General features: G+C 38.6%; 1 protein-coding gene across 1 annotated transcript; it reads left to right on the forward strand.

The window, feature by feature from the left end:
• The first annotated feature begins 16,715 nt into the window (after positions 1-16,715).
• On the forward strand, positions 16,716-17,654 carry LOC101425964 (olfactory receptor 7G3-like). The gene has a single exon (XM_004476243.2). It carries the CDS (start codon positions 16,716-16,718, stop codon positions 17,652-17,654), a length of 939 nt encoding a protein of 312 aa, XP_004476300.2.
• The last annotated feature ends 6,595 nt before the right edge of the window (positions 17,655-24,249 follow it).

Here is a 24,249-nt window from a genome sequence, read left to right on the forward strand (position 1 = left end):
TCCCTATAACTTGACTGTGAGGGCTCTGGAAGAGAGCATTGAGGCCCATGAAGACCCATCAGCCTACCTTCCCAGTCTGTTTCTCTTTTTCAAAAATATATGTACTCTTTTAAACAAATGAAACCACATGGTGAGCAATAAAACAGACATGTGAACACCTTCCAAATTTTATTAATTCTGAAATTTTGCAGATTAGCCTCAGACACTTTTAAAAAATAATAAAAGATTACATAAATATATGAAATCTTCTTTACTGTTGTTCCTCTCCATTCCTACTCACAGGTCACCTTTCTCTATACTTTGGTGTATATATTATGTTTAATTTAACAGTGTTATTACATATGCAAGTGTCACCCTAAGAACTTCTCTACTATAGAAAATTGTAACAAACCCAAATGCCCAAATTGAGAATTGGATGTTAAAATGAATGAACCAAACTTCTTGTTTAAATATTGGAAATACGTTAATTAAGACAAAAAATAAAGATGCTGAATGATATATAGAGTAAAATGCCATTAATGACATATATGTACATGTAATATACTCCATATAACATAATATAATATAATATAATATAAAATAATATAATATATATCATTTATATGCAATAACTCATATAAAATTCCCCAGAGGAATGATACATGTGAAATTTAGTAACATGGTTACTTCCCCTGGGTGGGGAAGGACAGGATTGAGATTGTGCAGAAATATACTGGGGCCTCAACAATATCTGTGTTGTTTTATACATTAAACAAAACAAGCAAAAACTATTAGCAAATATGTCACAATATTTGAATTTGATCATACTGTTTGGTTTAAGCTTTTCATTGTTACTCTTTTTACTTTTCAGGATGCTTGAAATATGTGATTATAAAAATAGGAAACAGTTCTTTTGGGATATTTCTATTTACCTCGCTTTCAACATTCTATGGTTATCAGTTTAGAAATTGTTTTCCTCTTATGTTTTTACTAGTTAATTTTATACATTTAGAAATTAAATATTTTGATTTTGAAATTTTATATATAGCATTTTTGTGCTATTCCTACACAAAGGTCTGTTTAGGACCTCTCTGCTTCATCATACTGGGTGTGCAGGTATCCCCTTTCCCACCCTCCACTTCTCTCCTAACAGCTGAATTTGTCCACAGCTAAAAACAAGAAGGATAGGAAAAGTCATTAGAGTATCTTATATGCTGAGCAATGTGATTCATGTTCTTCACCTCTGTATATTTTTATAGAAGCTCCTTTTATACAAATGAGAAAATCAAGTTCGCTCATAGACATTTAGGTACTTTCCCATGTCACAGATCTAGCAATTGAGATTTATGATTGAACCAAAAGAGTGACTGAGGTTATGTCTTATCCCCAAATGGTTAATGCCTTTCTTCAGGAGAAGGCTACTCCCTGATCAGGGTCTCAATTTTTGAAGTAAAGGGTTTAGTTTAAGTGAACTTCACTATGTCACTCAACTGTACACATGCTGCAATTATGTGATATCTTTGCCCTCACTCCTGAGACAACATTACAGAAAATCCTTAAATCATTAGTTCATGAGATAGGTAGGCCAATATTTGACACTCACAACCCATGGGCAGGCCTTTGTTCCTTCTTTGGGGGCTCCAGGATCAATTTCTCATGGATCAGGAAAGAAGAGGAAGATAAGAGGGGCATGGAGTTGGTCCTTTGCTGGTCCACAAAGGAATCTTCCAAGAATTGAGGCAAAAGCTCAATACTTGCCTGAACCAGAGGATGAAGTAACTGAACTAAGAATAATAAGAGGGAGGATTTAACCTTCTATGGCTTACACTTAACATTTTTTCTAATACTATCTATTAATTATGGAAATGAAGAGAATTAAATAAAAATAGAGGAAAGGAACTATGCTACTGGCTTAAGACCCCTCAATTGTAATACAAAAATGAAACTGATAGAAAAAAAGATACTGATGGGATGCCAATTAAAAAAGTAAAGGAAAGGCAAAATGGATCTATCTAGACTATTAATCTATAAATGGGACTTGAGTGGAAATCTTGTTTTATATATGAAAATTTTTCAATTATTTTTGTCCCAGTTTTTACCTCCATTCATGTGGTCAGAGACCATTAAACAGAAAATATCATGGATGTCTCTTTAGAAATTACCAGGGAGGAAAAGGTGAGGAAGTTCCAAAACTGAATCTCTTATCTTCTCTCCCAAACAGAAAAATAACACTAAAGAACAAGTCCTGAGGATTTACTATGTGCATACATTATGCCAAAAACCTTACATTAATTATTTACAAGTCATCACATTAACTTGTAAGAATAATTATCCAGGTATACTTTCTTCAACTTCTTTTCTACCCTCCAGCATCAATCTGGAGGCTTACCTGTTAAGTGTCTGAGATATCAATGTTAACTAGTCATGGCATGCTTTCTCTCTAAGGCCACAAAGATGACATACTTAAAAATTATTGCTGTTTTGTTTATTTGGTTAAGATACTTTATGTAGTCATACAAGGAATGTATATAGTTATGTATAAATACAGAATCCATATATATGAGATACTGATGTGTATGTATATATTAAATACGTACAAATATGTGTGTGTGTATGGACTGTTTGTGTAATTCTCTCCTCCATTCTGTTACAGAAAAAATGCTTCACCTTAGCTTTGAGTACATTTTAGCTTTCAAATAATGAAAAGAAAAGCATATTTGCTGAGCATCTCTCTCTCTCTCTCTGTGGTGTGTGTGTTTGTTAAGGAGAAATGTTAAAGATTTGTGGACATATTTTTTTTTTTAAATTAATTTTTTTTTATTGATTTTGTAATAATGTTACATTAAAAATATATATGTGAGGTCCCATTCATCCCCACCCCCCCCACCCCCCCTCTCCCCCCCCAACAACACTCGTTTCCATCATCATGACACATCCATTGGATTTGGTAAGTACATCTTTGGGCACCTCTGCACCTTATAGACAATGGTCCACATCATGGCCCCCACTCTCCTCCATTCCATCCAGTGGGCCCTATGAGGATTTACAATGTCCGGTGATTACCTCTGAGGCACCATCCAGGCAGCTCCATGTCCCAAAGACGCCTCCATCTCTCATCTCCTCCTGCCCTTCCCCATACCCATCGTCCACCATGTCCACTTTTCCCAATTCCATGCCACCTCTTCTATGTGGACATTGGATTGGTTGTGTCCATTGCACCTCTATGTCAAGAGGAGGCTCAGATTCCACAGGATGCTGGATGCAGTCCTCCCATTTTCAGTTGTAATCACTCTAGGCTCCACGGTGTGGTGATTGTCCTTCTTCAACTCCATCTTAGCTGAGTGTGGTAAGTCCAATAAATCAGATTGTAGGTGCTGGAGTCTGTTGAGGCTCAGGACCTGGCTATCACATTGTCGGTCCAGAGATTCAAATCCCCTAAATATATCTTAAACCCCAACGTTAACTGCACCTCCGGCACATTAGCATGAAAGACTTATGAAGGGAGATCCCATCTGAGTCCAGATTCATCACACATACACACCATTTCCAAAGAGGGGCCATCTGCCCTGATAGTTAACCCCATCGGCCATGACCATAACTCTCATGGGTCTCTTTAGCCTTCAAAGGAACCATTATCTGGGGGTTGTATCTGCTTTATCTGTCTCTCTGACTCTGCTCAGTTGTGCATGAGGGCAATCCTTCTGCCAGCCTCCAGACTCTTTTTTAGAAACTCGTAGCCATATAAACTCATTTCTCCTTTCCATTTCCCCCTTACTTTAGGTCAAACAGCATTTTAAAGTCATGGTATTTTATGTAGACATGGATATTCTGCTGATCCGCATTGAACCTTCCGTATAAGGTCCTTTTCCAGTTGCATCATCAGTTGGTATTTGATAGTGGTCCCTCGTTGCCAGGGAGGCTCATCCCCGGGTGTCATGTCCCACGCTGGAGGGAAGGCATTGCATTTACATGCTGAGTTTGGCTTCGAGACTGGCCACATTTGAGTAACATGAAGGCTGACAGGAGGAAATTCCCAGGCACAATGTTGCTCTAGGCCTTGTTCTTATTTAGGTTTATCAGCTCACAAGCATAGTCATTAGCATCAGGGGCTCACCGTTGAACCCTCACTCCCTCCCGGTCCCCGCCGCTGTACCTGGGAGACTGTCGCTGCTCCCCTAGGGACCACGACAGAGCACCACTGGCCAGGAACCCAGTACCCCCCCTGCTGTGGTTTCCAATTGTTGCCACCATGAGTATATCCAATCATTACCATGCACCCTGGACATATGTTCTGTATAGCTCCCTGTCAGCCATATATCACCTGTCATTGGTATCCCATACCAGTATTCCTCCTTTGCCATTGTTGAAACACTCTGTGATCCAGAACTCCCCGAAATTTGAGGCCCAATATAATGTCATGGTCCCTTACTAGGGAATGGCATATAGCGATGGGTTTAAAGGATAGATAAAGAACTTGGATAAAGTTAAATAAAGAACTTAGATAAAGAATGTTGACTTGAAAAAATTTCCACATCCTATCCTTTTTCCCCCCCCCCCCCCTAATTATTCAGCATTTCTTCATAGGAGTCCTAGACCACAGCAATGCATATATACAATATACAGCACTCCCATACATCCATCACAAAACCTTTTCCCTTCCACAGCGATACTCTTACACCCTATTCACATCATATTTACTTAAAGTGATGTACAGAGTCTGAGACATTAGCTTTCTAACAAGGTAATATCTGTGCTTACATTATGGTGCATACTTTAGGATACACAGTTCTTTACATTTTTAGTTATCCTATGTTTTACATTATGGTTTACATTATCAGTCTATCATCTCCTATATGTTATGGTGTAATATTACATGTTTTATATCCATCCTTGTGTACTCTCAAGAAACTCCTCTCTTGCCCCCCATTTACTTTGGTTCCACACATTTAGCGTCCATTTTCCCTTCCACCTTGGTGCCCACAGTGACAGCCAACCTCCGTTTCCTGAGGAGCCACTTCCAGAGATAGATGGAATAGTGTTCAGGGCCTAACCTGCTCAACTGCCCCAATGCCCTGGGGGCCACCCTTTCTCTCGAGGGATAGAGTTCCCTCTATTTGGTGGCATCAGTCCTCCCCAGGATGTGGGTCCACCCCCACTCTCACTACTTGGGATTCTACCCCATGGTGTCACCCACTCTGGCAGAATGAGCATTTAGACATTCCCCAGGAGCCCGTCCTGCTTCAGACCCTCCCCTCCGAGCATTCTAAACAGGTAACCCTCTTTATTATATTTTGTTATGATTTTCTCGGCATTTTACTCTCCACCACCTCCTGTCCCTCTCCTGTGTTCGTATGCTACCCCTCCCTCCCCCCACTTTTGGGCACCGTTACCCAACCGTCCCTCCCCAGCCACCCTCAAACCCGTAAAGCCCCAACAAAAGGTAACCCCTTGCCCCCATTTTATCTCTTCTTTGTGTTCATACTTACCACCCTCTCGTCTTAAATTGCACCCCTGCAGACATCGGCTCATATCCTTCCTCCACCCTCCGATTTCCTGTAAGCCTATTGTTCAGTCTCTTGCTATCTAGGGCAGCTTGCTTATTTCATTATCATTGAGGTCATGTAGTATTTGTCCTTCAATGTCTGGGTTGCTTCACTCAACATAAGGTTCTCAAGATTCATCCATGTTATCACATGTGTTTGTAGTGTGTTTGTTCTTACAGGCGAGTAGTATTCCATTGTGTGTATATACCACATTTTATTGATCCACTCATCTGTTGATGGGCATTTGGGTTGATTCCAACTTTTGGCAATAGTGAACAATGCTGCTATGAACATTGGTGTACATATATCGGTTTGTGTCCTTGTTTTCAGTTCTGCTGGGTATATACCCAGTAGTGGTATTGCTGGGTCATATGGCAAATCTATGGCTAGTTTTTGAGAAACCGCCATACTGTCCTCCAGAATGGTTGGATCCTTCTGCATTCCCACCAGCAGTGGATGAGTGTTATGTGGACATATTTTTAAACCACCACATTCATGACTGTAAGATCACAATGTTTCAGATGATATAACCACAATCTTGCCAGCCCCTATCAGCTTTGGGTCTCGGAGTGTCTCTGGAGCAGAGCTCCTTGTGCCCAGTGTCTCTTAAAGTCAATAATAAACACATGTAGCTTGTGTGACTCATGACAGATTCATAAAAGCCTTCATTTTCTCAGGCAACATTTTCTAATGTTTACCTCAGATCCTGAAGATGTGCCCTGTTTTAGTGGTTTCACCTAGAACACACCAACTCTGGGAACTAGAGCATGCAAGCCTGCAGACCAGGTAGTGATTAAAGTTGTTTAAAGCAAAGTGATGGAAACTGGGTGAGTTCACAGCAAGGTGAAATTTGGACTTGGATGATGTTCCATAAAATAGTTAATTATGCATGTCAGTTCTTGAGTAAAACTTCCTAAAGTCAAAATATTTGGTTGTGCCTCTTAGTAGTGATATCTTTGTGTAGACTACTAAAGCTCCCCTTCTTCACTTCCTTCAAGTATAAATGGATGAGAGTGGTACCTATTCTTTAGGTTTTGTGAATGGATTCAGTTACTATTTTCAGAATACCTATTTTATGACTGTCCTCTGAAAAGGACTAAAAATAATGATTAAGTAACACTGTGAGCCCCTTAGTGGTCAGACTGTGATTTCCAAATACTATTCACAACTAAAAAGAACCTGGCTTCCCTAGAGAAATGGCTGTTTCCAGATATGGGTCAGATATATATAAAATAGTCCTAGAATATATTGCCTACCAAAGTTAAGGGAGATGTGACACCACTAGATTCATTTCAGAAGGACTCAAGAGGCAACTTGAAGAGGCTTCCTCTGGCCAAATATGAGACAATTTGAGAATCAATGTGAATAATAACTATAATGGATTATAATACATCAAATGCATTTAGAATCCAAAAGTTAATAATGACACATGCTCAACTTTGGATAATTCTAGGAAGCAATTTATTAATTTTAAAAAGTGGTGGTGGAGGAATTGTGGGAAGATGGCATCAGAGTAGGCAGGCAAGACTCAGCACTCTCACAGAAACAATGGAGAAAGAGCCAAAAGCTATTTGAGGGACTTGCTTTGGGAGTCAGCTTACCAGGACAATGCTTTACAACTCCTAGGAGATGAGGGACAGAGAGATGAAGAACCCAAAACAACAAATGTGAGTTACCAAACCCCTGTGGTGGTTAGGAAGGTGTATACCCCCTGCCCCCACCCAAGATATTAAGCTGGGGTAAAACTCTTGGCTTTACTTCAGTGAATTCAGCCAGCAGATCCCTCTTTGCATCTTGGCTCTGGCCAGACCAAAACACAGGAAAAGATTTCCTCTCCATGGAAATGTCACCAATGAGCACCATCTGCTGGCTTGTCTGAAAATTGCATGAACAAAAACTGGCTTTTAGGTCTCTCTGTACAATAACTTCTGGGAGAAAATCTGTGCCCCATTAGAGGGACACTCACATAATTTTGATAATTTAAGCTGGGAAATTTTAAAGACTTAGAATAAGATGAGCCAAATATCAAGGAGGAGCTGTGGAAAAAGCAATAGGCAAGAGACAGAAATTGGCCATCAGAAAAAATCCACCAGTGTATTCAGATGACTAGACATCAGGAAATATTACAAGCTACACTAGGAAACAGGAAGAGATGGCTCAATCAAAGGAACAAACCAAATATACTGAAGACATACAGAATTTAAGACAATCAAGGATAATCATACAACTTTTCTAAATCAATTTTAAAAATGAAAGAAAATATGACTAAAGAGATAAAGGATATTAAGTAGACACTGGGTGAGCATAAAGAACAATTCAAAAGTCTGCACAAAAAGTAATGGGCTTCATGGGAATGAAAAGCATGATGGATGAAACTAAAAAAATACATTAGAAGCATATAAGTGCAGATTTGAATTGCTTGAGTTAGAATTACTGATTTTGAAGACAGAACATCTAAACTGGAAAATTCAGTAGAACAGAAAGGGAAGAGAATGAAAAATGGAACAGTGTCTCAGGGAATTGAATGACAAAATGAAACACACAAGCATATGCATTATTGGTGTCACAGAAGGAGAAGAGGATGGAAAAGGGACAGAAAGAATATCTGAGGAAATAATGACCCAAAACTCCCAACCCTTGTGAAATAAATATCAATATTCATATTCATAAATATCAATATTCAAGAAGGGCAAAGCACCATAAACAGAATAAGTCCAAATGAGGGGGGAGTTCAAAGTCTTCACAGACTAATGAAACCTGATGGAATATCTTACCAAAAGACCAAAATTACAAGTGATACTAAGGGAGAACTACAGCTAGAAAGAAAAAAAAATGGGTGAGAGACTTGGAGAAGAGTATAGAAATGAAGATTATTAGGAAGGATAAAGTAAAGGATAAGAAAGCATACAATGGGAAACGCACTTGGCCCAGTGGTTAGGGCGTCCGTCTACCACATGGGAGGTCTGCGGTTCAAACCCCGGGCCTCCTTGACCCGTGTGGAGCCGGCCCATGCGCAGTGCTGATGCGCGCAAGGAGTGCTGTGCCACGCAGAGGTGTCCCCCGCGTAGGGGAGCCCCACGTGCTAGGAGTGCGCCCCGTAAGGAGAGCTGCCTGGTGTGAAAGAGGGTGCAGCCTGCCCAGGAATGGCGCCACCCACACTTCCCGTGCCGCTGACGACAACAGAAGTGGACAAAGAAACAAGACAACAAGACACAGCAAATGGACATAGAGAACAGACAACCAGGGGAGGGGGTGGAATTAAGTAAATAAATAAATCTTTAAAAAAAAAAAAAAGAAAGCATACAATAGAGTGATGTGCTAACAGAGCACTGAAGACCAAAATGGATGAAGTAAAAGTATGCCTTTTCAGTAATAACATTGAATGTTAATGAATTGAACTCCCCTGTCAAAAGACATGGACAGAATGGATAAAAAATATGAGCCATCCGTATGTTGTCTAAAGAGACTCACTTTGGATACGTGGACATAATCTGGTTAAAAGTGAAAGGTTTGAAAAAGATATTCCATGCAAATAGTCACCAAAAAAGTGCTGGAGAAGTGATGCATATATAGGAAAAAATAGATTTTAAATGCAAAACTGTTATAAGAGAAGAAGAAAGTCATTATACATTAATAAAAGGGGCAACCCACCAAGAAGAAATAACTATACTAAATATTTATGCACTTAACCTGAGAGCTCCAAGATACATGAGGCCCACACTGGCAAAGTTGAAGAGAGAAATAGAAGTCACTACAATAATAGTTGGAGACTTCAATACCCAACTCACAGTATTGGATAGAACATCTGGACAGAGGCTAAATAAAGAAACAGAGAATTTGAATAATACAATAAATGAACTAGACCTAACAGACATTTATAGAGCATTACACCCCAAAAACAGCAGGATATACAGTTTTCAAAGACTCATGGGTCCTTCTTCATAATAGACCATTAGTTGGGTCAAAAGACAAATCTCAATTATTTTAAAAATATTGAAATTATGCAAAAACACTTTCTGTGATCATAGTGGAATGAAACTGAAAATAAGCGATGAATGGAAAAAGAGAAAATTCATAAATATACTGAGGTTAAACAGCACACTCAATCAGTGAGTCAAAGAAGAAATTGCAAGAGAATTCAGCAAATATCTTAAGATGAATGAAACTGAGAACACAACATAAAAACCTATAGGGAACTGCAAAAGCAGTGTTGAGATGGAAATTTATAGCCCTCAATGCTTACATTAAAAAGAAGAAAGAGCTAAAATTGAAGATCTAACTGCACACCTGGAGGAACAAGAAACAAAAGAGCAAATTACCAGTCTCTCATTCCTTGGCAGTGCTTATTTAAACCAGGAAATTAGCACCATCATTACATTTTTGTGTGTGTATACAAAGCAATTATCTAATTTCAGTTTATACTACAGTGACCTCTGGCTCTGATGCCCTGGCCCTAGGAGGCTCAGCTGAGAGTTCATTGGCTACAGTCAATGAGAGCCTCATGTGGCAGCTACCTAGCTCTAGATGGTCTGGAATGTCTAACACCTGGAATAGCTCAAACTCTAGTCAGCAGGTAAAGGGGCCTGAAGTAAAGCCTTGCCTGCCATAACCTCAGACAGGTTAGGACACTGGGCCATCTCAGACCTCCTCGCTGACAAACTCCAAGAAGATGATAATGTCCTGATAAAAGTCTTAGAAGAAAATCTGCTTTATAGGAGTGGAGGGCAAAAGGAAAGAGCTGAGTCCTCTCCTGATTGTTTTCCACAGGGGAAGCTGCCAGGTTCAGACTTTCTTGCTACCACTCTGTGAGTGCAGTACACAGAAGAGCAGTTCTCTAGGTCTTGGCAAGGAAACAAGCTGAAAATAGAGAGCTATCTTTATATTTTTAAGAAGGGTGTATGTTGGCATTCAGCTGAAGTCCATCACTACCCCCCAAGATTGTCAGCTGTAAATAAAACTCCTAGTTGAAAAGAGGGAAGCCCTCTTTGTATATAGAAAAAGATTACTTAAAGTTTAACTTTACTCTTAAAAAAAAAAAGAACTAATTAATCCCAAAGCAAGCTGAAGGAAAGAAATAGTAAATATCAGAGCAGAAATTAAAAAAAATAAGAATAAAAAAATAAAGAATCAACAAAACCAAAACTTTGTTCTTTAAGAAGACCAACGAAATCCATAAACTCTTAGTTAGACTGACAAAGAATAAAGAGAGAGGAGACATTACTAGTGACTGCAAAAATAAGAGATCATAAGAGGATACTATGATGACTGTAGGTCAAGATACTAAACATTGTAGATGAGAATGGCAAATTCCTAGAAACACATGAACCCTGCACACAGACCATAGAAGAAATAGAAGACTTCAACAAACCAGTCACAAGTGAGGAGATTGAAACAGTCATCAAAAAACTCCCCAAAATGCAAAGCCCAGGACCAGACAGCTTCACAATCTTTCAAAGATGATTTAACACCAATCTTGCTCAAGCGCTTTCAAAAAAATTGAACAGGGAAGAACACTACCAAACTCATTTGGTGAAGCAAACATTACCATAATACTAAGCAGATAAAGAGACTATGAAACATAAGGTCCAGCAAATAATCAAACACAAAATAATATATTCTATATTATTACATTTATAATAAAATTCAAAAGTAGGCATTATGTTTGTGAGATTTATCCTTGTTGCATGTAGCTGTAGCTAATAATTTATCATTTTATAATATTTTTTGAATGTTAATATCCCAATTTATGTTTCCATTCTATTGTTGGTGGGTGTTTGGATTATTTCCAGGTTTTGGCTCTTATGAAATATACTGCTGTGCATCTTCTTGTCCAAATACTTTAGAGACTGTGCACTTGTTTCTATATGTATATACCTAGAAGTGAAATTGCTGTGATACTGGGATATGCTTATATTCATTCAACTTTACTAAATAATGTCAAAGGCTTCAAAAGTTGTGTTTATTTCTACTCTTTCTGTTAGTGGGGGTTCGTTATATATTCTGAATATAGGTCCTATGTTGACTATAAGTGTTCCATATATCTCCTTTTATACTGTCTTAAATTGCTCTTTTACTGGTGTCTTCTGATGTGCAGAAGTTCTTAATATAAATACAGTTTGAATAATAATTCCCTTCTTTTATCATTAATGCTTTTGTGTCCTATTAAGAAAATGTTCTTTACCCATGCATGAAGATATTTTCCATGGTTATCTTCTAGGATCTTTATTTGTTCACCCTTCTTACTTAGATATACAAATTAATATATATTTCAGGGTATGCTATGTATGTGATAGGGGTTAACTTTATTTTCCTTATGTATATCCAAAGATATAGTACCATATATTAAAAGTTCTTCAGTGACTTTCTGTCATAGGTCAGGTGTCCAAATATGTGTTAATTGAATGGATTCCCTGTTATTTGTATTTTTTAAGATTTATTTATTTATTTCTCTCCTCTACACCCCACCCCCCCAGCCCCATATTCTGTTCTCTGTGTCCATTTGCTGTGTGTTCTTCTGTGCCCACTTGCATTTTCGGTGACATAAGGAACCTGTGTCTCTTGTTGCATCATCTTGCTGTGTCAGCTCTGTGTGTGTGTGTGGCATCACTCCTGGGCAGGGTGCACTTTTTTTGCACAGGGCAGCTCTCCTTGCAGGGTGCACTCCATTCACATGGGGGTCCTCTACATGGGGGACACCCCTGCATGGCATGGAACTCCTTGTGCACATCAGCACTGTGTGTGGGCCAGCTCACCACTAAGGTCAGAAGGTCCTAGGTTTGAATCCTGGACCTCCTACATGGTAGATGGATGCTCTATCAGTTGAGCCAAATATGCTTCCCTATCCCATATTCTTTATATTGTTCAGTTTATTTAACTTTGAACAGACATTATATTGTTTTAGTTACTGTCGCTTGTAATATGTCTGAAGAGCACGTAAAGTTAAGGTCTCTCGATAGAAGGATACTATGAGAAAAGAAAGACCAATTGTCTCTAATGAATATAGAATTAAAAATCCTCAGCAATACTTGAATTATACACCATGATGCAAGAGTTGTTCAACCCAAGAAAATAAATTAATGCAATAAACCACATTGATAAATAAGGGAAGAAAATTCATATGATCCTCTTGATTGATGCAGAAAAGGCATTTGAAAAAATAAGCACCTTTTCTTGATTTAAAAAAATTTCCAAATGATAGGAATAGAATGAAGCTTTTTTAATATGGTAAAGTTCATATATAAAAAACCTACAGGTAGCATTGTACTCAATGGTGAAAGACATAAAGCATTCCCACTAAGATCAGGAATAAGACAAGGATGCCCACCATCACCATTATTATTCAAATTTTTGCTTGAAGGTCTAGCTAGAGCAATTAGGCTAGATAAATAAATAAAAGGCATTGAACAGGAAAGGAAGAAGTAAAGCTTTCAATATTCACTGATGATAGGATCCTATATCTAGAAAACCCTGAAATATCTGCAAAAAGCTACTAGAATTAATAGACAAGTTTGGCAAAGTGGTAGGATATAAGATTAATACAAAAATCAGTAGTGTTTCTATACATTACAGATATGCAATCTGAAGAGGAAATCAGAAAAAATTCCATTTATAATAGAGACTAAAACAATCAAATATTTAGGAATAAACTTAATCAAGGACATAAAGGACTATATTCTGAAAACTACAATCCAATGCTAAAAAAAAACAGAAGAAGACTTAAATAAATGTGAGGACATCCTGTGCATGGATTGGAAGACTAAATATCATGACTATATCAATTATTCCCAAACTGATTTACAGATTCAATGCAATCTCCATGAAAAATCTCAATAGATTTTTTTTTTGAAGAAAACAAAACACCTATAATCAAATTTATTTGGAAGGGTGAGGGGCACTGAATAACCAAAAATGTCTTTAAAAAGAAAAATAAAGGTAGAGGACTTTTACTACCTAACTTTAAAGCATATTACTTAGGTATAGTGGTAAAAACAGCATGATACTGGCATAAAGAAAGTCAGATTGACCAATAGAACCAAATTGAGAACTCAAATAGAACCTTACCTCTAAAGTCAAGTAATTTTTGACAGGGTGTTAAAGCTACCCAGCTGGTCAGAACAATCTATTCAAATGATGCTGAGAGAACTGGATAGCCATATCCAAAAGAAAGAAAGAAGACCCCTATCTCTCCCTACATACAAAAATTCACTCAAAATAGATCAAGGACCTAAATATAAATCAATAGCCTTAAAACTCCTGCAAGAAATGTAGGAAAACATCTTCAAGACCTTGTGGTAGGCAGTGGTTTCTTCAACATTACACCCAAAGCATGAGCAATAAATGAGAAAATAAAAAATGGGACCTCCTCTTAATTAAAAACTTTTGCATCTCAAAGGACTTTGTCAAAATGGTGAAATGGCAGCCACCTCAATAGCAGAAACTATTTGGCAATCACATATCTGATAAGAGTTGAATATCCATGATAACTAAAGAGATCCTAAATACTCAACAACAACAACAAAAAAGAACACCTTTTCAATTAAAAAATGGGCAAAAGTCTTGAATAGGCGGTTGTCCAAAGAAGAAATACAAATGGCAAAGCAACACATGAAAAAATGCTCAACATCACTAGTAATAAGGGGAATGCAAATCAAAACTACAATGAGATATCATTTCACCCCTATTAGAATGGGTACTATTAAAAAGGTAGAAAACTGTAAGTGTTGGAGAGGATGGGGAGAGATAGGAATGCTTTTTCATTGTTGGTGGGAATGTAGACTGATATAGCCACTGTGGAGGACTGTTTGGCAGCTCCTAAGGCAGTTGAATATAGACTTGGCGATATCATTGCTATTGCTAGGTTTATACCCAGAAGAACTGAAAGCAGTGATATGAATAGACATCTGCACACCAATGCTCATAGTGGTGCTCTTCATGATTGCCAAATGTTGGAAACAACTCGTGTCCACCAACTGATGAACTGATAAACAAATTGTGTTGTATATACATGATGGAATATTATATAGTGATAAAAAGAAATGAAGTCATGAAGCATATAACAGCATAGATGTACCTGGAGGACATTATGTTGAGTAAAGCAAGCTAGACAAAAAATGACAAATACAATATTGTTGTGATATTATCAACTGAATATACTATGTAAACTTATGGAATTAATAATCAGAATATAGATCACCAGAAAATAGAATGAGGGTCTAGAATGGAAATCTGATTGTTAATCTGTGCAGAATTGTTTAAAAGGTTATTTATAAATGTTTGGAAATAAATGGAAATGGTGTGAGCACAGCATTCTGTTTGTGACTAGCAGAGTTATTATATGGGTATGACAGTGATTATGCCTAAGGACATTTGTATAACTAGAAGGAAAGCTAAAATATGTAACATGGGAATGTATAACATAGTGCAACCTCATGTAAAATATGAATAAGGGTGATTTTGCATATACAAAATTGTTTTTACAAAATGTAAATACAAATATACTAGAAAGAAGGAAATAGAATAGCAGCTATTTGTGGCAGGGGAAACAGATTGAGAGGTGATGAGTTTTGGTTTTTGATTTTGATTTTTTAGTATTAGTATTATTACTGGAAGAATGAAAATGCTCTAAAAGTGATTGGCATGATAAATGCACAGATATGTAATTATATCAAATATCATTGATTGCATACTTTGGATAAATTTATGCCTCATTAATATGTATGAATAAAATAGATATGTTAAAAGAAATGATAGATACAGGAAAAAGATTTATTCTGTCTTTTCTTTGAGAACCCTATCTTTTTTATTGTCTTTTTTTTAAAGATACATAGATCACACAAAATATTACACTAAAATGTATAAGAAGTTCCCATCAACTATACTCCCCAGCCCCCACTCCTCCCATATCAACAACCTCTTTCATCAGTGTGGCACATTCACTGCATTTGATGAATATATTTTGGAGCACTGCTACACAGCATGGATTCTAGTTTACATTGTAGTTTACATTCTCCCCAGTCCATTCAGTGGGTTATGGCAGGATATATAATGTCCTGCATCTATCTGTCCCTGCAATATCATTCAGGACAGCTCCAAGTCCCAAAAATGCCACCATATCACATATCTTCTTCCCTCTCCCTGCCTTCAGTAACCCCCATGACTACTGTCTACACATCAGTGATACAATTTATTCCATTGCTAGAGTCACAATAATTCTACAGTAGAATACCAGTAAGTCCATTCTAATCCATATTCTATTCTTCCATCCTGAGGGCCCTGGGATGACGATGTCCACTCCACCTCTGAATTGAGAGGGGGGAGAACATTATCTCAAGGAGACCATATTTTTGATTAAGGAAAGTTCTTCTTTATGGAAGTATTTCAGTAAGTAAGGATATAAATGAGGAAATCAATAAGATAGGAAAATTAGAATATCCATATTTTGTAGTCTCTAGAGAATACGTCTAGATGACAATCATCACATAAAAAGGTAAAGCAGAGAGATATATACTTCCTCATGAAAATACATAAGGATGTTTTTGTACCTAAATATAATCACACCCCAATGAAGCCTCTATATCAGGGATAGCACACTTTTTCTACAAAAAGCCATATAGCGAATATTTTAAATTTTTTAGGATTTGTGGGTCATATTACCTCTGTAGCAATTACTGAACTCCACTGTTTTGTGCAAAAGCAGATGTAGATAATATAAAAACAAATTGCTGTCTTCCAATAAAACATTATTCACAAAAACAGACAGGCAGGATTTGGCACATGGCTGTATTTTGTCACCCTGTGCTTTAGAATATAGTGGGGTGTTTTTTTTTTTGCCTTTTTTTGGTCTTTATTTATTTTTTAATGTTACATTCAAAAATATGAGGTTAGAATATAGTCTAAATAATTTTTTTTAGAATTATTCTTTACTTAAAAACTTGGAAAATACTGAGGGAAAGGGTAATTTCTTGTTCCTATCTTATTCTCATCAAATAGCTCTACTTTATCAAGATTATGTAGTAAACAAAAAGTAGGGAGATGTTTTGGGAGAAACAAGATAAGGAAAGGAGAGGTAAGTGGAAGAAAAAGAGAGGTAGAATATTTGTAACTGATTTGGTTTCAAAATATAGACAATATATATTAAGAAGGATTCTACTAACTTGCTTTCTTGTCTCTCTACCTGTTCTTTGAGGCATCAACATGAAACCAGGAAACATATCAGATATTGCTGAATTCCTCCTTCTAGGACTGTCACAGGACCCAGAACTTCAGCCCCTCTTGTTTGTGCTGTTTCTATCCATATACCTGATCACTGTGACTGGGAACCTGCTCATCATTCTGGCCATCATATTTGACTTCCACCTACACACACCTATGTATTTCTTCCTTTCCAACCTGTCCTTTGTTGACATCTGTTTTATCACCACCATGATCCCAAAGATGCTAGCAAACATTCACATACAGAACAAATCCATCAGTTACACAGGTTGCCTCACTCAGATCTGCTTTGTGCTGACTTTCGCTGGATTGGAAAATGGAATTCTTGTAATGATGGCTTATGATCGATTTGTGGCCATCTGCCACCCACTGAGGTATAATGTCATCATGAAACCCAAACTCTGTGGGCTGCTAGTTCTGCTGTCATTTATCATTAGTGTTCTGGATGCATTGCTCCACACTTTGATGGCACTGCAGCTGACCTTCTGCACAGACTTTGAAATTCCCCACTTCTTCTGTGAATTAGCTCATATTCTCAAGCTTACCTGTTCTGATAACCTCATTAATAACATCCTGGTGTATTTAGTGACCAGTCTTTTAGGTGGTATTCCTCTTGCTGGGATAATTTTCTCTTATATTCGAATTATCTCCTCCATCCTTAAAATCCCATCATCTCATGGCAAGTATAAGGCCTTTTCCATTTCTGGATCACACTTAATTGTTGTTTCCTTATTCTATGGGACAGGCTTTGGTGTGTATCTTAGTTCTGCAGGTACTCACTCCTCCAAGAAGAGTGCAATAGCATCAGTGATGTACACTGTGGTCACACCCATGATGAACCCCTTTATCTACAGTTTGAGGAACAAGGACATGATTGCGGCTTTGAGGAGATTCTTCTCTAGAGTTTCTTCTTTTCACTGATGTGCCAACAGACTTGAGATTAAGCTGCTAGAATATGCTAGAGATATAAATAATGAATGTTCCAGAAAGCCTGTGGAGATCCTGTGACTACAGGAGACAAGTAAAAACAATGGTTAAGGGTGAGAATTTTGGAATCATATCAATGGAGTTTGAATTCTACTCGCTCTGTCATAGCTATGTGGTCTTTGGCAATTTACGTCACTAATTTCAGTTTGTTCATCTGTAACATTGGTTTAGTTATATTTTTTCACATCTTAAAGTGTATTTGGGATACTTCAATTCTATCAGTGAAGATGTCTTAGTCTCTAAATTAGGCAACACTCTCAACATACATAAGGTCAAATGATATACACAAATATTGTATGTCCTAACAGAGAGTTCAGAGATATGGTAGATCGATGCACAGAACCACAGGACTACATTTCACTCCTTCTTGTGTTGACTTATTTCTAAAGTTGTTCCTCTGATGGTAACCAATAGCTGCAGCAGTGCAGGGGACATTTCAGACACAATAATCAGAGGAAGACAACTTGCTGCCTTGCCTAGGGTTTCTATAATGGAGAGATAATCTTTTCTAGGAGTCATTCAGAATATATTTTACTTATCAGCCTAAAAAGGTGGTGTATATGCTGTATTAGTTTTCTAGGTCTGCTGTACCAAATTACCACAAAATTAGTGGTTTAAAAGACACAAATGTATTGTCTTACAATTCTGTCCCAGGATGGGAGCGCAATTCCTTCCCACTCATTATGTAAAGTCTCCACCCACTGATACAACACACTATGACAAAATGATCACCTGCACATTCTCTAAAACACTGCCCCAGCTGTACCCTGCCCCAAATGCCCCAGCATCCAACACCCTAAACGAGTAACCTTACTTGTCATATTGCCAGAAGAGCTTATCCAACATTACAGTTTCACCCACATACCTGTCAATCTCCAATGTTTACCTGCTTCCTCCCCCAACCCTACCCCAGTTCCAAGGACCATCCAACCCACCCTCCCCACCCTCCCCCCTTTCAAACTTGCACCACCCAGCCCAATAGTATCATTACACCCCTGTCATATCCCTTTACTGCAAAACTACTCACTTCCACATTATCATAGATTTCACCCATATGGGTATTGACTCATAACCTTCTTCTCCCTTTCCATTTCCTGTAATCCCATCTTTGAGAATTGAGCTCTGAGTCTGCTCAATTTGCTTAATTCATAACAGTGAGGTTATGTAACATTTGTCCTTCAATGCCTGGTTTGTTTCACTCAACATAAGGTCCTCAAGATTTATCCATGTTATCCTGTGTGTTAGTACTGTATTCCTTCTTACAGTTGAGTAACATTCCATTGTGTGTATATACCACAATTTGTTTATCAGTTCATCTGTTGAAGGGCATTTGGGTTGATTTCAACAATTGAACAGAACCACAAACTCTGTGTGCTGCTAGTTCTGCTGTCAGAACTATTAGTGAACAATGCTGCAATGAACATTGGTGTGTGTATATCTTTTAGTGTCCTTGCTTTCAACTCTTCTGAATATATACCCAGCAATGGAATTGTTGGATAATATGGCAGATAGATCTATAGTTTTTTGAGGAAAGGCCAAACTGTCCTACACAATGGCTGGACCTTTAGGGCAGGTTTCTTATGGGCATAATCTCCTAATTTCTGTTTATCCATGAATATTTTGAATTCTCCATCATTTTTGAATGCCAGCTTTGCTGAATAGAGAATTCTTGGCAGGAAATTTTTTTTTCTTTTAGCAGCTTACCCTTGTCATACCACTGCTGTCTTGCCTCCATGGTTTCAGATGAGAGATCAGCAGTTAATCTTATTGAGCTTCCCTAGTATGTGATGGTTCTCTTTTCTCTTGATGCTTTCAGTATTCTTTCTTTGCCTTGACCATTGGACAAATTTGACCAGTATATATCTTGGAGTAGGCCTATTAGGATTTATACTGTTTGGGGTGCTCTGTGCTTCCTGGACACATGCATCCATCTCCCTCAATAAGGTTGGGAATTGTTCAGCTATTATTTCTTCCAACAGTCCTTCTGTTCCCTTTCCATTATCTTCTCCTGCTGGGATGTCTATAATGTGTATATTTGAGTGTTTTGTGTTGTTGTTCAGATCCGTAAGTCCCTGCTGAATTTTTCCATCTTTTTATCTATCACTTCTACTATCTGTTTGATTTCAGATATACTGTCTTCCGCATCACTATGTCTTTCCTCTGCCTGTTCAAATCTTCTGTTATGTGCTTCCAGTGTATTTTTTTCTTTTTTCTTTTCTTTTAAATGTTACATTAAAAAAGTATGAGGTCCTCATATACCCTCCACTCCACCCATGCTACCCCTCCCACATCAACAAACTCTTCCATCACTGCACCCGGCAAATATATTCTGGAGAACCTCTGTAGCACATGTATAGTGGTCCACATTGTAGTCCACACTCTCCCCCAGTCCACCCAGTGGGCCACAATGGGACACACAATGTCCAACATCCATCCCTGCAGCACCACCTAGGACAACTCCAAATCCTGAAAATGCCCCCACACCATATCTCTTCTTCCCTCTCCCGACCATCAGCAGCCGCCATGGCCACTTTCTCCACATCACTACTATAATTTCTTCCCTTACTAATCACAACAGTTCCCCAGCAGAACACCAGTAAACCCACTCTAATCCATACTCTATTCCTCCATCTTGTGGACCTGGGGTGGTTATGTCCAGTTCCCCTCTACATCAAGAGGGGATTTAGATGCCACAGGGATGATGGGTGCAATTCTCCTGCTTGCAGCTGTAGGCACTCTTGGCTCCCTGGGGTGGTGGTTGACCCTCTTCACCTCCCTGTCAACTGGCCAGGGTAAGTCCAAGAAACCAGAGGGTAGGAGCTGCAAGTCTTCTGAGGCCTAGGGCCTGGTCATTACATGGACAGTTCAGAGATTCAGGTCTCCTGAGTATACACCAACCCAAACGCCAACCACATGTTCTGTAAAAGTAACAGAGGTGGCATGTGTAGAAAGGTTATATCTGAGTCCAACTCCATCACCCTCAGGAACACAAACTCCAAAGTAGGACCAACTGAGCCATCTGCCTTAACCATAGAACCTGTGGGTCGCTGCAGCCCTCAGGAGAACCATCACCTGGGTTTCCATCTACCTTGGCTGTCTCTGGTACCCTGCTCAGGCATGCATAAGCATGACCCTGATGACCTCCTGGCTCTTTTTTGGAGACTCATACCCATATAAACTCATTTGTCCTTTCCATTTCCCCCTTTATTGAAGGTCAAAATGCAGTTTTTAACACCTGATATTGCATGTAGGCTGAGATATTCTGGTCTGAGTTGACCTCTTTATTCATAGTCTTTTTGTAGTTACATCCTCAGCTGGTGCTTGGTAGTAATCCCTTGGTGCCAGGGAGGCTTGTCCCCAGATGTCATGTCTCACACTGGGGGAAAGGCAATGCATCTACATGCTGAGTTTGGCTTAGAGAGTGGCCACATTAGAGCAACATGGAGGCTCTCAGGAGGTAACTCTTAGGCACCCCACAGCTATAGGCCTAGTTCATAGTTGAGGCACACAGGCTCATAATCGGAGCCATCAGTATCAATGGCTCATCATTGGACCATCCATCTTTATTGGTCTTTGCCATTGCACTTGGGGAATTTTTGTTGTTCCATTGGGGAATGTGATAGAGCTCCCCTGGTCAGGAATTCAGCACTCTCTCATCTGTCGTTTCCAACTGAAACCACTATGAAAATATCCAAACCTTTCTCTGTACCCTGTATATATGCCCTGGAGAACTCCCTCCCAACTGTGTGCCCCCCAATAATGACACACCATACAAGTACTCCTCCCCCACCATAGTTGAACCTCTTTGTAGTCCAAAACTTCTTCAGAAAGGAAGCCCAGGGAAACGGACTTGGCCCAGTGGTTAGGTCATTCGTCTACCACATGGGAGGTCCATGGTTCAAACCCCAGGCCTCCTTGACCCATGTGTAGCTGGCCCATGCTCAGTGCTGATGTATGCGAGGAGTGCCCTGCCACGCAGGGGTGTCCCCTGTGTAGGGGAGCCCCACATGTAAGGAGTGTGCCCCATAAGGAGAGCTGCCCAGCGTGAAAGAAAGTGCAGCCTGCCTAAGAATGGCACCACCCACATGGAGAGCTGACACAACAAGATGATGCAACAAAAAGAGACACAAATTCCCATGCTGCTGACAACAACAGAAACGGACAAAGAAGAACACACAGCAAGTAGACACAGAGAACAGGCAACTGGGGTGGGGAGGAGGGGAGAGAAATAAATAAATAAATAAATAAATAAATAAATACATACATACATACATACATAAATACATAAATAAATCTTTAAAAATAAAAAGGAAGCCCAATATATTGCCAGGCTCCATTAATAGAGAAATGAAATATAGTGATGGGTTTAAAGGTTAGATATAGAATACATAGAAATTTAGGAAAATTAAATAAAGGAAAAATAAATTGGGGTATCAAAGAAATGAAAAAATGAAAAAGCTTTGTTTTTGACATTTTGCCTTTCATCACTACTACAGGTGTTGCCCTGTATGTGCAGGGGCAAGGCAATTTCTTCCATTTCTTCCTCAATGTCTACCTTTCTTTTTTTTCCTTCCTAATTATTAAGTTTCTCTTGACATAAGTTTTAGGTCACAGTAACTCACATATACAATATATGGTACTCCCATATATCCAACATCAAGCCCTTTGTCCCTACCCCAACAGTGATCCTTTTACATGTTCATATTATATTTGCTGCAGCTAATGTACAGATATTGAAATGATAGCTTTCAAACATGGTTCCATTTGGGTTTACATCATGGTTTATATTTTAGACTATACAATTTTGTAAATTTTTAGTTATCTTATGTTTTACATTATGGTTTACATTTTAGCCTATAGACTTTTATACATTTTTGGTGTGATTTAACATGGCCTATATCCATCATGACATGATCTTGGGGAACACTTCCATTGCCCCACAGTTACCCTGATTCCATGTATTCAACACCTCTTTCCCCCTCCCCTCAGGGCACACCATGACAATCAATCTTCATTACTTGAGGGACCATATTCAGAGATACTTGCAAAAATGTTCAGGGCTTGACATACTTGATTGCCCTTACCTATTGGGAGCCACCGATTCTCTCAAGCGATATAATTCCCTCTGTTTGAGAACACCAGTCCTCCCCAGGATTGGGATATACCTCCACTCTCATTGTATGGGTCTCCACCCAATGATGTAATCCACTATGACAAAATGAGCACTCACACACTCCCCAGAAGCTTTCCCTGTGTCAGATGCCACCCCTTATGCATCCCAAACATGCAATCTTCCATATTACATTCTCTAAAGAGTTTTCTCTGTACCACAATTTCAACCACATACCTGACAATATCCCATGATCAAATGTTCCCCTCACTTTATCCCCAATTTCTTAGGCAATCTGACCTATCCTCCCATCCCTAGCTCCCCTAAAGCCCATGCAGCCCCACCCAAAGTTATCCCTATGCCCCCATTTTATCCCTTCCCTGTACAAATACTTACCTCCAACTTATCATAGATTTCACCCAAGTAGATGTCAGGTCACAACCTTCCTTTACCCTCCAACTACCTTAAAGTTTATCACACAGTCTCTAGCTCTCTGAGACAGGTTGGTTTACTTATTTCATATCAGAGAGGTCATGTAGTATTTGTCCTTCAATGCCTGGCTCGCTTCACTCAACATGAGGTTCTCAAGATTCATCCATGTTACACATGTGTTTGTACTGTATTTGTTCTTATAGCTGAGTAGTATTCCATTATATGTATATGCCACATTTTATTTATCCATTCATCTGTTGATGAACATTTGGGTTGATTCCAATTTTTGGCAATAGCGAATAGTGCAGCTGTGAACATTGGTGTGCATATATCAGTTTGTGTCATTGTTTTCAGATCTTCTGTGTCTGGAATTGCTGGGTCATATGGCAAACCTATGGCTAGTTTTTTTGAGAAACCACCAAACTGTCCTCCAGAATGGCTGGATCCTTCTGCATTCCCACCAACAGTGGATGAGTGTTCCCATTCCTCCACATCTTCTCCAACAATAGTAGTCTTCTGATTTTTTGATAGCTCCTAGTCTTATGGGAGTAAGAGGGTATGTCATTGTTGTTTTGATTTGCATTTCCCTCATAGCTAGGAATTTTGAGCATTTTTTTCATGTGGATTTTAGTCATTTGTATATCATCTTTGGAGAAGTGTCTGTTCAAATCTTTTTCCCATTTTTAAAATGGGCTGTTTGTCTTTTTTTTTTCTTCAAGATATAGGAGTTCTTTATATATGCAAGATACGTCTCCTATCAGATACATGGTTACCAAATATTTTCTCCCATTGTGTAGGCTGTCTTTTCACTTTCTTGACAAACTCCTTTGAGGTGCAGAAGGCTTTAATTTTGAGGAAGTCCCATTTATCTATTTGTTCTTTTGCTGCTCGTGCTTTTGGTGTGAAGTTCATGAAGCCATTTCCTATTAGAAGTTCTTCAATATGCTTCACTAAGCTGCTTTCCAAAGTCTTTATGATCTTGGCTCT

The sequence above is a fragment of the Dasypus novemcinctus genome, chromosome 19 (genome assembly GCF_030445035.2).
Source record: "Dasypus novemcinctus isolate mDasNov1 chromosome 19, mDasNov1.1.hap2, whole genome shotgun sequence".
NCBI classification, from domain to species: domain Eukaryota; kingdom Metazoa; phylum Chordata; class Mammalia; order Cingulata; family Dasypodidae; genus Dasypus; species Dasypus novemcinctus.

Bases quoted from the DNA above. Each gene is read 5' to 3' on its own strand.
- LOC101425964 (XM_004476243.2), top strand. From the start codon at position 16,716: ATGAAACCAGGAAACATATCAGATATTGCTGAATTCCTCCTTCTAGGA.